We start from the raw sequence: 12,952 nt of genomic DNA, 5'->3' as shown, positions 1-12,952 counted from the left end.
AGGAAAGCTGCCAAGGCCTGCACCAGGATTCAAGAGGAGTCATCACCAGGATGATTGCTATAAAGACCATCATAGTCTTCCCACCAGTACGAGATTATTCCTCTAGTATATTTTATTTAACGCTTACTTTTAATTGCAGGAAGCAAAGGTGTTACACGTGCGTGATTCTTACTCAGTTTCAAGATGGCCTGGATAAAGGTTTTTCACTGTATTTCTGTTTTAGCAAAAATCCCATTACTTGTATATACATCACCTTCTGCCTTGCCAGTAATTACTCTGTTGTACTAGATACTGAACCTTCTCGATGGCTAGACTAATTATACAATCTTGGTCTAAGTACTGTCTTAGTTCTCCATTTACTGCCCAATGCATAGCCAAAATTGAATTACAAAGTTGTTCTTCATGTGGTTGCATAAAGGTTTTCTTACACAAACTGCGTTTTCCTGTTTTCAGGAACATTTTCTAAGTTAACAAGTAGCTTGTGTAACTTTTTGATGTGCAGGTAATCAGATACTAGACACCTTTTTGACTTTTGAACCTAAAGGAAACAGCTTAAATAAGGAGCAGGGAGCAATTCTAAAATCTAGAGCATTTTAAGAGCGTAATGTCCATTGAAAATGAAGTGGAATGGTTTTAAAGGGAATTTCAAAGTCTATTCTCTCTGGATAAATAAGTAACAAAATATTGCATATAAAATCTGAGACTCTTTGAAGTCAACAGAAAGTGTCCTGTTTGATTTCAGTGGGACTAGGTTTTTTCTTCCTCTGTATCTAGGGCAGGGACAGTTGAAAACTTTTAGAAAAGTAAACAAGAACATCTAAAAGATGGCAAAAAGCAAGAAACAGACAGAGAAGTGAAAAGTGGAAATCACATGGTATCAGATCATCCAAAATAGAAGACATTGGTTAGTAAAGATTGCACTTCTCCATACTCCTGCAAAACATAGTTTTCACTGAAAAATCTGTTCAAACCCACAATTCTAATTAAGGGGTTTAGCTGCCAAATAACATGTTCTGGCTAAAGCCAAGTATTACAGAGCCATTCATGAACAATGGCATAAGCTTTGTACTTTGCTTTTGATTTTCTCATGGGAAAGTAATATAAATGAGAGTGATACCTCCCTGTTGGCTTTAACTGTTAGAAATGCAAAGCATGCTGAAATTGTACATAATTCTCCTCCAAAGGAAAGGAAATAGCATTTCAATGGTTTTCCTCAGTGTCTCGTTGAGTTATGGTGGTGCACAATTATTCCTGTTAAATTACTCTACCAGATGGAAGGTTACATTGTATATTTAGCTAATTAAGTTGTAGGGGGCTGGAATTATATCCTAGAGCATAAAGAACCTATCTAAAAGTAAACTTGTTTTAATTCAGTTTTGTTGTGAAGATGCAGTGTCAATGACTTTAAACAGGTGGGGTTTTTCTCCTCACTTCACTTATATATGGAGAGATCCTTTCACAAAGTCAGCCTTGCCTACAGAAGTTAGACAAACAAGTTTCAAAAGTCCAAACAACTTTGGGGCCAATTTTATCTTAATTCGTATTCAGTGGAGCTGAAGTGCCTTCCTAATCTTGAGCTGAATTTGGCCCATAGTTATCATCTGCTAGAAAGGCAAGATATATTGTGTTTTGATTGCTTTTGTTTTCTTGGTATTCTGTAATCTGTGTTGCCTTTGGACAACTCTAAAGAGTACGCTTCAGTAATCTAGACCTGCCCAGCTCTCATCTACTGATGTCATTGATGCCCCGTTAAACTTGGGCAGAAGGTGATGGTGTTTCATCATGAATTTCTGAAGGCTGATGAAATATTCGTTTATACTTTTTGCGTGCCATCAATGAGTTATCACTGCTGGATATTTTCCTATATTAAAATCTATGGCATTTAATCACCCTGTTAACTAATTCCTTCTTGTATGGAGCTTGGGGAGCAATATAATTATGAACATGATTATTCTATAAAAAATAAATTATGTACTTAGGGGTCAAATTGTGACCCTGCAAAAGCCTTGACTTTTGGGGCTAGGGGATTATCTCTGGCACTTCTTCACTGCAGAGGGTATTTTCTCTTGTGCAAAATTTGTGATTCAATGGATGTTGGAGGAGGATTTAGGCTGAAGAGTGAGATTTGCTGTATTTGCAGAAAGTATGGTATTATATTCCCATTACTTTTTCCCCACTAGAACCAACTGGTGTATATGGACTGGTGGGGGCGAGAATAACCGGTGAAGACCTAACCAGAAGGACTGCCAGTCATGCATATCTAAATTTGGTTATTACCATTCAAATTAGGGATGCCCTGTGTTAAATGGCCTGTTTCACCTTCTTCTTTCTCCTCTACACCTTCTGAGAATTCAGATGCAATTGGGCTCCCATAAGTGCTATAAAAGTGCAAAAATATTATAGAAATTGAAGATGTGCAGGGAAGATGAGAATTAATTTTAAAATATCCTTGTTCTTTTATTCTGTTTCAAGACAGTATAGTATTATTTCCTTTTTAATCCCCTATTTGTTATTGAAGAATATTAGTTTGCATAGAAGAAGATTAAGATGGACCTGACGTAGCAATAATATGCCATGGTTTCAGCAGACTTGGCATGTAATGAGGACTCAAGAGGCCCAGTGAAACCATGGCCTCATTGAAACCTCCATATAGCCCAGTGCTGCAAATGCAAGGAGAAGCTGTTTCTCTGCTAAAGAATAGAAATTATTAAGAATTCGATCAAGAGACCTGTTCTTTTGCTTCACAGGTTACATTGCAGAACAAATATCAACAGGAAATGTATTGCACTGATCAGCTTTTCATGAAAAATATAAAGATCTGTAATTTGGGCAGAACACTAAGTAATTCCTAAGCAGTACACTAAGTAATTCCTACATCTAACTCAACAACTTATTGCTAGAAAGATAACACTTGTTTGAATGGATAATAAAACAGAAATTTTATGTTTCATACAGACTGCAATGAATAACAAAGAAAAGTTAGATATTTAAAACAGCTTCAGGGAATATTTCGTTTTTGAACCTTCTTTAGGAAATCAATGAAAATTTGCTTATCTTGTTAAGTTGGCTTCCTTAGCCTGAAGAGAGCTGAAGGGCTGTGAGATTCCCTCTAATCTAATTAGCTCTTTTACCACGTGTTTCGCTAAACCTGTTTTTTTATTTAGGGAATGGATATTTACCTTAGTCTGAATAAATAAAGCATTCTACCTTTTACAAAAGTAAAATAAAGCAAAGGACTAAAGGGTTTCACATATGACCAGCACTCCCCTTAAAGCGAATGGTTGTACAGGAAACAGTTTCGGTATATGCTGAAAACACATTAGGTGATGCAAGGCAGAAAAACAAAGTGTCTCCATCCTGTACTGCTGTATCTGGTGCTCCCGCCTCATTGGGACCACCCAGCGGTCAGGTCCACGTAGCTCTTGGAAGAGCTTTAGAGGGCATGTGTAAATAGCTTTCAGTCTCATGAATCTAATGTAAATCTTCCAGAAATGGCATTTTAAATTACCAGAATTTAGAAGTCATTGAACCTACCGAATTGTACTACACGCTGGTATCTCCCAGTCTGTCAGCCAGTGGGGAGGATGTCCCACGTGTTCATTGTCTAGTATTGTCTTGTGTCAGGACGTGGCCTTCTACAGCAAATGTCAGTCAGTCATGTATGAAAACGAAAAGTCACTGCTCATCTTGCCGATGCCTAATAAACTCAGGTATGTGAAGGTGGATGAAACAGTCTGTGGCTGCCTACAGGAAGCCAGAGCAGAAGTCAGAAACGCCACACAGAGCAGAGACTATTTACATGTCTACAAGAACCACGTGCAGCAGAGGAAAGGCTGTGAGACCGTCAGATCTCTCAGGACAAACTCATTCACAGCTCTTCACAAAGCAGCTGTGGAAACTGGAAACATTTTTGGTACCTCACCTGTGTTCTCTGTCTTTCTGCCCAGTTTTGGTTGTGTTCATAGTTTTGGTGAGGAAGCCCAAACTATCTCATTTGTCCTTTCTGATGGTGCATTCTTGTGCCTTTCGTTCTACGTATGTCCCTGCAGGGGAAACTGGGAAGTTTCGTCCTAGCCCACTACCATCAGACTAGCTTCTTGGGAACCTTAGATATGCCTCTTTTGGCTATTTTCATTGGTGCAGTAGTGAGGTGGGATTTGACTTTTTCCTTGATGTCCAGGTCCTGGCATGGCATAGACAGGCAGGCTGCTTTGTAACTTATGTATATTACCGTGGTGACCTGGAGCCCACAGCATGGGCTAGGAACTTGTGCTATGCAATGGACCCAATGAAATGAGGATCTGTTCACAGTATGTTTTCTCCCATTCTGCTCCTCTTGCTACAAGTGAAATCACAACAGAGATCTCAGAGTTACCTCATTATCCATATTCAGTACCTTGAAAATTCACCGTTGCTACAGTGCTAGAAAGAAACTTGACAAAGTATAAGCCACTGGTATGCTGGCAATGCCACCATCGTGCTAACCAACACCATCTCATCATTTTCTCTTGTTGGTCCATACCCATACATCGTCCTTTTGTCCTATAACTTAGACTTTAAGCTATCATCTCAGGCATGGCCTGTCATGGTTGTGTTTTGTAAAGGATATGATGCTCATCTGTGCATGGGTCTTTAGTGCAATAGTATAAAAAACAACCACCTATGTATGTGGTGTGAAAACAGAAAGATTCTTTGACTATGTATTCCGTTATTGATACTTGTTAGGTATAAGGCAGGAAAAGAACAATTAATAACTCCTGCATGGAGCACAGCATAGAGTATATTCAAATCAGTATAATATATGACCCTTCACAGCTTTAAAAAAATGACAGCTAAAGAAATAGAGAATAGCAATGAAGATTTACTTCAAGATCATGAAGGCTTTGTGTCTTAATTGTTTCTGTTGACTTAAATACGTCAGAGAAGTCCAAGTTATTGTTTCAAAACGATCTTAGTGATAACAGCTGGTGCCTGGGCAATTGGGAGCAATTTATCATTCTCAAGTAAGATGTGAATTGTGCCGCTGTTGCTCATGCTGTTGTTGGAATCTTTGTAGCCAAATTTAGCATCATTTACCTCGACTGCTCCACAGCTTTTCTAAGCCAGCCGGCCAGCGAGGAAAAGGAAATGCTTTCACTTTAGAGCCTTTCGAAGTCTGGACAAAAGCTCACTTTCTGTTCTTCAGGTTTCCTATACATGGCTTTAGCCTCGAGATGAGGACCTGCTTGCTGTGCACCCTCTCCCATCCCCCATTTCCTGCCTGGGTTCTTTAAATGCTGATTTGACGTTGGCACACGCTCTTCTGATACAAAAGTAGTACTGTGCTCCAGGAACCATCAGAAAGTAGTGCATTATTATCTTTTACATTCCCTTCATATATATGTCCTCTCTCCATGCATAGAAAGGATTTCTATCCCTTTTTCTTAAATATCTCTGTGTGTTTAATAAAAAGAAACAGTGAAGCAAAGCCCTGTCAAATAAACCTCAGCTCATTTGGGAGCAATCTGGCCCCAGGCTATATTCTTTAATGCTAGTATCTGCAAATTGCTAATATTAAGAAGAGTGGAGTATAGGACATAATGACTTCACCAAATTATTTTCCTATCTCTCACGCTTGTGTTTCAGTATCGTGTTTCTCAGGAGAGAACAGTTTTCTTTCACCTGAGCGATGATGGTTGTTGTGATTAAATTAATGTGTACATATATAGAAGCCTGTATATTTTCCACTTCTAAGAGTACAGTTAACTTCTTTCCTGCTATATGAAGCCACCATAAAAGATGAGAAAAACAATTGAGGAGACGCTGTCTGTCGTCTTCACCTAGAACCAAAGTTCCCAGTTCCATAGAGATAATTGCAAGTCATGCCAAGGAGCTGGGTAGCCAAACCTTGGGTTGCCTGTGATATCTTCTGTTGTTGTTGAATACTTTCTGTATCTCATGCCTGTTTCCCACTTGCAGTCATTTAGAGGGTAATACCAGTTCATTATTACCAGCACTAAAAAGAGAGTAAGCCAGGTAATAGCAATGAGACTGAACAAGCCATATTAGTGCAACATCTCATTATTCCAAATTATTCTGCAGAAGTACATAAACAAAGTCATTTCAGGCTAGTGTTTCCTGAAGTCCACTTGAGTGCATCACTCAAATGGGTATTGACTGGTTCCCTTCGAGATCAGTGACATGGGCTTTGAAGGTCTTCAGAGAAAATAGCTGTGTCTTTTTGTTTTCTTTGCAATGAAACACTCTCAAATAGTATATTTTCCCTTTCTCCAAGTGGGAACTGATTATTACTTGTTCAAAAGTGCTAAACGTAGTAGAAGTGCAAAGATTCGTGGAGCAAAGAGGCTAGGCTAATAGTCACCAATTAGGCCAATATCAGATGTATACTGGTTCTTAGCAGGATTTTAGAATAGCACAGCCTACCAGCCTGCTGCCGTGAAAATGTGCAGTCCTATTTTCCTTGTCTGACACACTCCCAGCCACATGCTTGTTTTTCTCTTGTCTCTGGCTTTCTGGCTCCTTGGTCAGGTGATTCAGCCCACTATAGTTGCAGGCATCTAACCCAGCAAACTCCACCTCATCCAGCACCTCCAGCACTTTAGAGAAGCCCTATTTCCTCAGGAAGGTGAGATACAGGACATATTCTGTATGGGGTAGAATTAATCTAGTTGAGTCCCGGACCTTAGTTGGGATGCTTGGTGTACAGACAGTTAGCCATGTGCATTAATTACCTTACTGAGTCAGTGTCTTGGTTTATGGTTGAATCACCGCATAAAGTAATAGACTGCATGAAGGTCTTTTCAATGATTTTGTGGTATTAATGGAGAAAAAAAAGGTTCATTCTTAGGGGCTTGTACCTGCATGAGGAAGCTACTCTGCAGCAAGCTGGTGAGTAAAGCTTTAGCCTCAGAAGTTATTTGGCACTGGCTCCCCATGTGACACTTCTTTTCCCCATGGAGAATGCCCTTGGGTGATGAACATAGTCAGCCTTGGCAGTGGATTGATTAAGCTGAGCGAAGGTGCTAATAATGTGCAGCAGAAATACTTACAGGGGTGGCTAATGCGAAACGGTTATTTTGAGCATTATCCCTCTATAGGCCACTTCTAAGAACCACTAGTTAAAGTATTGAACCTAATGCTTATGTGAAACAGAAGGCAAATTAATTATAATAATTCTTCACCATTTGCCACTAAGGCTTTCCAAGTGCCGTGCACATACTAGGTGAACAATTTAACTTAAAAAAGAATAAGTTTGAAAAATTTATTTTCTTGTTTGCATTTCAGATTTTAAAGGATTAAAATAATTTCTAAATTACCTCATGTATGTGCTTTGGGGCAGTCTGTGTGTATATATATGTATATGCATTTATAATTTTAATCCACAGCTCTATTCTTGAAGCTTAAACTACTTAATTTTGCCTTCTTAACTATTGGAAGAGAGTTCACAATTATAGATATGTTCTTACAGCCTTCATGTAGGAGTGCGCTGAAGCACATAGGAATGCCGTTGTGATCCATACCTGTTGCAGTCAACAATAATTCTGCTTCAGCTTTGGTGGGGCAGGATGGTGCAGTGTTCTCTTCAGTCACACACCAAGTCAATGCCTCAGCCACAAACGAGTATCAAGAAAACACGTCCCAGTTCTGCATTTTGTCCATTGGAGCAGACATCCTCAAACTCGATAAATTCATATTTTTAGTGCACTGAAACCTGAATTCTCATTGCCAGCCATCAAGTCCTAGCTGGTACCATGTTAGGAGCTGGCACTGTCTCACGGGAGATGTTCAAGAAAGCCAGTATTTGAAGCATTTGAACTCTTCAAACCTTCACTTTGTTTTTTATTGTGAAGTTTATTTTATGATTTAAAAAACACTCCTCTCTATGCCTTTTCATTTTAAAATGGATTATTTCCATTTAAAAATTATCTTAGTCTTTCATGCAAGGGCCATCTTCTCAGATGGCTCATAAATTCAGACATTAACATCAAATTCTGCTTTCTTGACTTGTATGATCGATTCAGATGCAGAATATGATGGGAATGTGGTAAAAATAGAAAGGCAATCGCTGTGACTGAGCATGAAACATTCACAGAGAAGTGGAGCATTTCTCCAGTGAGTGTTGCAGAAGATTTGTATCCCATTAGTCTGTCACACATATGGAAATACTCTCATAAATTTTAAGAGTACAGAATGAAAATAACCATAAATGCAAAAGGAGTGAGCACCTTTTCTTCCAAATGTCGTCCTACCTGGGTGAGATCTGTGGTGAAAGCATGCAGTGTAATCTTAGCCCATTGTTCTATTTTATATTTTCAGTTTCACAGCAAATGGTATCTTGGCAAACAGGTGAACCGTACTCCATCACTAGGACCATTGGCCTTAATAACGGTAGTAACGGATAAAAAGGAAATTTCTTGTTCATATTGTTATTATTAAAGATTTCCAGTGTTTTGCTAGCCTGTGTATCTTGGTCTGAAATGCACTCAAGGCACAGGCCACTTAGAAGAGAGCGCTTGCCAAGAGCGAGGTAGTCCGTGCTGAAGGCCAGCGCGCGACTGCAGGCGCTGCAGTTGGCGCCGCGCTCCGGCGGAGGTGCAGCCCCTCTGCTCTCACCTGAGCGTTTCTAGCATCCCCATCCCTGAGGGAACAAGTGGGACAGCAGGAAATAGATGTGCAGTATTACGTGCTGGGCAGGGACTGGAATTAGAAATGCAGGATTGAGTTCCTGCCCCAAACTGAAATAGATGTGCAGTATTACGTGCTGGGCAGGGACTGGAATTAGAAATGCAGGATTGAGTTCCTGCCCCAAACTGACAAATGGTATAATGCTGAATTGAATGAAGATTTCATTTGTTTTGGTTTTCTGCTAACTCTTGCTCCTTCTTTGGGACTAGGCTTAGGTCTGTGCATAGGAGAGAGAATTGATCCCACTTTCCAGCTCTCTCTGTTTTGAGATACTGCTTAGCCAAGCCTCAGTTCCAGAAAGGGAAATATAAACAAATTCTTTTCCACAATTATCTTTCACTAGCTCGTAGCAGTCTGTTTGATAGAGGGTTTACTTAGAAGAACAGATAAAAGAGTACATGAAACATTTTATCATGCTAAAAATATCACAAAACAAAAAGCACAGTAGAGATTCATCTCTGGCCTTCATATGAAAAGACAGCATCCATTTAGGAAACAAAGGTGGAACTTGCCCAGAGTGCATTGAATATAATCCTAGGTTTTCTGGGAATCGGTCCTACTTCTTCATTTTCAGAGCATATATTTTTCTGTGTAAATGTTCTTAGGACACTGTCATAAATCTAGTTGTTTGGTGTGTTACTCAGAAAACATTGAAGTTCTGGGCCTAAAATTGCTGACCAAGAAATGTTCTGCCAGCAAAGCTTGTCGTAATTTATATTTCTAAAAGAAATCAAAAGGCACCAGTGGAGGCTTCTCTATTTCTGTCATCAGACCATAATCCAATTATAAGGTTCCAAGTTCCAAGCTGTATTTCTATCCAAGTTTTCACCTACAGGAGAGATAGAAATGCTGTAGAATAAAAGTTGCATTCATCTCTAATTAATACTTGTGATATTAATAATAATTAATGGGTAACTTCAGAGGTGAAATGGGATGAGAGAATACTGGCATCCAAAGCTTTTCAGCTGTAATTTCCTCTCTTTCCTAGCCTTCAATCTAAAATGGAGTTGTATGAGGAGCAACAGGATGGCTGGGGAGAATGGGCAGTAAAATCTCCGCCTCCAAGGTCTCCTTGGATCAGATGAGGTGCTACAGGGAATGCCAGTGATGTCTGACACAAAGCAGTGATCATTTGTTTTCTTCTTTTTCTTTCCAGCTTCAGAGCCCAATTTGAAGGTACGTTCAAGGTTAAAACAAAAGGTGACAGAAAGGAGAAGCAGTCCTTTACTCAGGAGAAAGGATGGAAATGTTGTCAGTTCATTCAAGAAGCGACTCTTTGAGGTGACAGGTAAATAAGAACAGAGGAATCCTCTACCAGCTGTGACTGCTCACAGAATAGTGGTGGTATTTTGGAATTGAAACTGTTTGCTAACCAAAAGGTTGTATCTTTTTTTTCTGCTGATGAAAAGAAAACTGTATTAAATAAATGGTTCTGTATAAATAGCTTGTAATCTACAGCTTTCTACCACTTACTAAAAAGTCATTGTCAGTTTAAAGCCATACTTTCAAACCAGCTTGGAAACCAGTGCTTTACAACAGTAAGTACAAGAACAAATAGATGGTAGACTGTTGGTGGCAAGGCACATTAAAGGAGAAAACAAGAATAGTCTCTGCCCTTAATTTGTGTCTTCTGTATATGGACGTTTTGGGTCTTGCATCTCCTGCTTCCCATCTCCCATGGAAAATACAGATGCTAACAGCAGGCATAAAAACACCTACTTGGTATTACTTGGGTTAATCAAGGACATTTTGCAATCTTGTGTTTAGCCCTATCCCTCTGGTTTCTCTAGTTTGAAAATGTCAAGATTAATTGTTTTTGATGTAAGGGCTCACTAAGCTGTTTTTTGAGAAGAGAGAATTGAAATGTTTAAATATTTGGTGGCATATTATTGGTCATAGCAGATGCTCTTCTATGAAAATGATGCAAGAACTTTATCTGACCAGTTAGTATAGCTGGGTATGGATTCACTTCAGTAAATCGAAATCAGCTCTAGTAGGAAAGAGCAACAGGTCCAAGAAACAGCTGGGAAATCTCCCTGTAATTTCAGTCAAAGTGAGGATACATTTTTTGCATGTGAACGGAGGCAAAAAGAGTTGAAGAAGCAAAGAAGTGGCTATGGAATATTTACTGCCACATTTAGATATTAATTATTTTAACTTCTTCAGTACTTTAATTTGAAAGCTATCCCATGAAATAGGCTTACCTCGACTAATGCTGCGCTCTTCCATCTTTAGCCTTGTTAATTCTTTCTATTATATAAATGTAATTTATGTCAGTGTAGGATTAGAATAACTCAATACGACAGCACACATCGAGATCATCCTCTTCCCCTTAGACAGAACTTGGGAAATTTTAAATCAAGATAACATACAGCCTTTCAAATGCTATTTTAAGATTTTTGTATGCTATAAGTACTCCTTCATATTTGTGCCAAAGTTGTAGTGAAAGTGGTGTATATTTTGCCATTATTACTTGCGTATGTAACGATTAGTCCACAACAGGCTCATCCCATTTCTAAACAGAAGGGGGATGGCAGTAGGCCTCATGAATTGACGACATGTTGTCATGACCTTTGCAAGCCTGCTGTCTTTGTCATTTTGATCTCTTACAGAGGCAGGACTCTGTGCAATTAAAAGGAAAAGACTTTCTTTTCTTTTTACTAGTTACAAGTTCTATGTCTGTATCTCTGTGTGATACTGATTATCCTACCATCTTTGTGGGAAAAATAAATAGTAATTTCTTCCTTTGTGAAGCAGACAGATCAGAAGGGGAAAGACCAAGAACTTTCCTCATTAGCACTGTAAAAGGAAAACCAAAGGAGATGGAGGATGAATTAAGATTCTTTAATGTAAATAAGTAGCTCATGCATAACCAGTAGATACTTTTCAACAGCAAAAAAACCCTGTGCCAAAAAGAGTATACAGTTAATCAAGATCATTTGTTCCTTTCCAGTGTGAAATTCATGTGTGCTTAATTTGTTTTTCAGAATCCTCAGTCAGTAGCAGCTCCCCTGCGTCAGGTCCCAGTTCCCCAAGCAATGGTCCGACCAGCAGTATAACAGAAAATGAAACCTCAGTTTTGCCATCTAACATTCAAGCTGAGGTAAGACTCTTTCACTTTATTGGGTAGATAATTGCTCAGATTTCTGGACTGGAGAGATTTGAAACTTCAATTTGATCATACTCACAAGCAGAGTAATTGCAGAAGATAAAATTATCAGGGATAACAGGACACTGCAGCAGTGACACTACTGGGAGAGGGGATGGGAGCTGTGGAAGGAACTTGGAAGCATCTGTGTTGCAGAACATTACCTTCTGGGATAACCTGAAGAGGTAGATGCACAGTGCTGAACACTGATGAAGAACTTTAACATGCAAAAGAGTGATTTAGGCATTGATGACCCTAACGCTTATGAGTTAGGTGGTCCCAGGTTCAGCTGGCTGCTGAAGTAGGTTTTTTTAATTATAGTATCAGAGTTAGGTGACTAAATCCTTTTTCACATCTGCCTTTCATTTTACTGTACCTCAGTTTCCTTACCAGGGTAGTACTTAACAACATAACTGACATGCCAGCGGTCTTGGATACTTGTTTTGTAAAGTGAGATTGTACACGGAAGGAATCTTAACTACTCCTCATCTGTTTCATACATACGTGCTTATAACAACAGGAATGCAGATGGTAAATCAGTTGTGATAAACCTCATTTAGCATAGACGACATGCCTAGGTTATGCTTTCCATGGCAATATTGTAAAGGGACAATAAATTAATGCAACTAAGAGAGAATCAAACTCCACAATAGTCTGTATCCAGTGCCTACACTTACAGCAATTTCTGCTTTGGTGGCAAAGTTTTCTATTAATTGTTAGTTTATACTGTGTATGTTAGAAAAATTGCATAAGAAAATGTGATTTAACAGAGTTTTAGCTAATGGAGGTATTTCTCCAGGTCAGTGGCAGGACATTCACCTCAAAAAAAACCTGGAATGGGCAGTTGAACCTCCAGCAGTGACTTTTCCCCATAATGAATTAATTGTGTGTGTGAACTATGATCCAGGGGGCAGGTGGGTGACCTCTGCACACTGATTAGTAGCCTCTCTCTGGCCCGTAACCAAAAAGAAAAAAAAATTACATTGATGGCTAACATGTGGTCTTGCCTCATACCCCCCCTGTATGTGATTGGAAAGAAATTTAAATGATGCAGAATAAGATCCATCATTTGGATGAGATCAGATCCTAGTTCAGTTGAATTAAATGGTATATTCTAAT

At 39.1% G+C, this 12,952-nt stretch overlaps 1 protein-coding gene across 1 annotated transcript in view; it reads left to right on the top strand.

Annotated features, from left to right (window-relative positions):
• HDAC9 (histone deacetylase 9) overlaps positions 1–12,952 on the top strand; it is a gene marked incomplete at its 3' end in the record, with an annotated part of 225,766 nt that overhangs the window by 10,935 nt on the left and 201,879 nt on the right. The window contains exons 5-6 of the mRNA XM_081996501.1: positions 9,842–9,973; positions 11,673–11,788. Coding sequence (XP_081852627.1) covers positions 9,842–9,973; positions 11,673–11,788 — 248 coding nt within the window. The remainder of the gene's footprint in view (positions 1–9,841; positions 9,974–11,672; positions 11,789–12,952) is intronic.

This window comes from Phaethon aethereus (genome assembly GCF_964289735.1).
Source record: "Phaethon aethereus genome assembly, chromosome: 2".
NCBI classification, from domain to species: domain Eukaryota; kingdom Metazoa; phylum Chordata; class Aves; order Phaethontiformes; family Phaethontidae; genus Phaethon; species Phaethon aethereus.
Note: the sequence above shows the minus strand (reverse complement) of the source record. Positions and strands in the feature narration are given on the sequence as shown.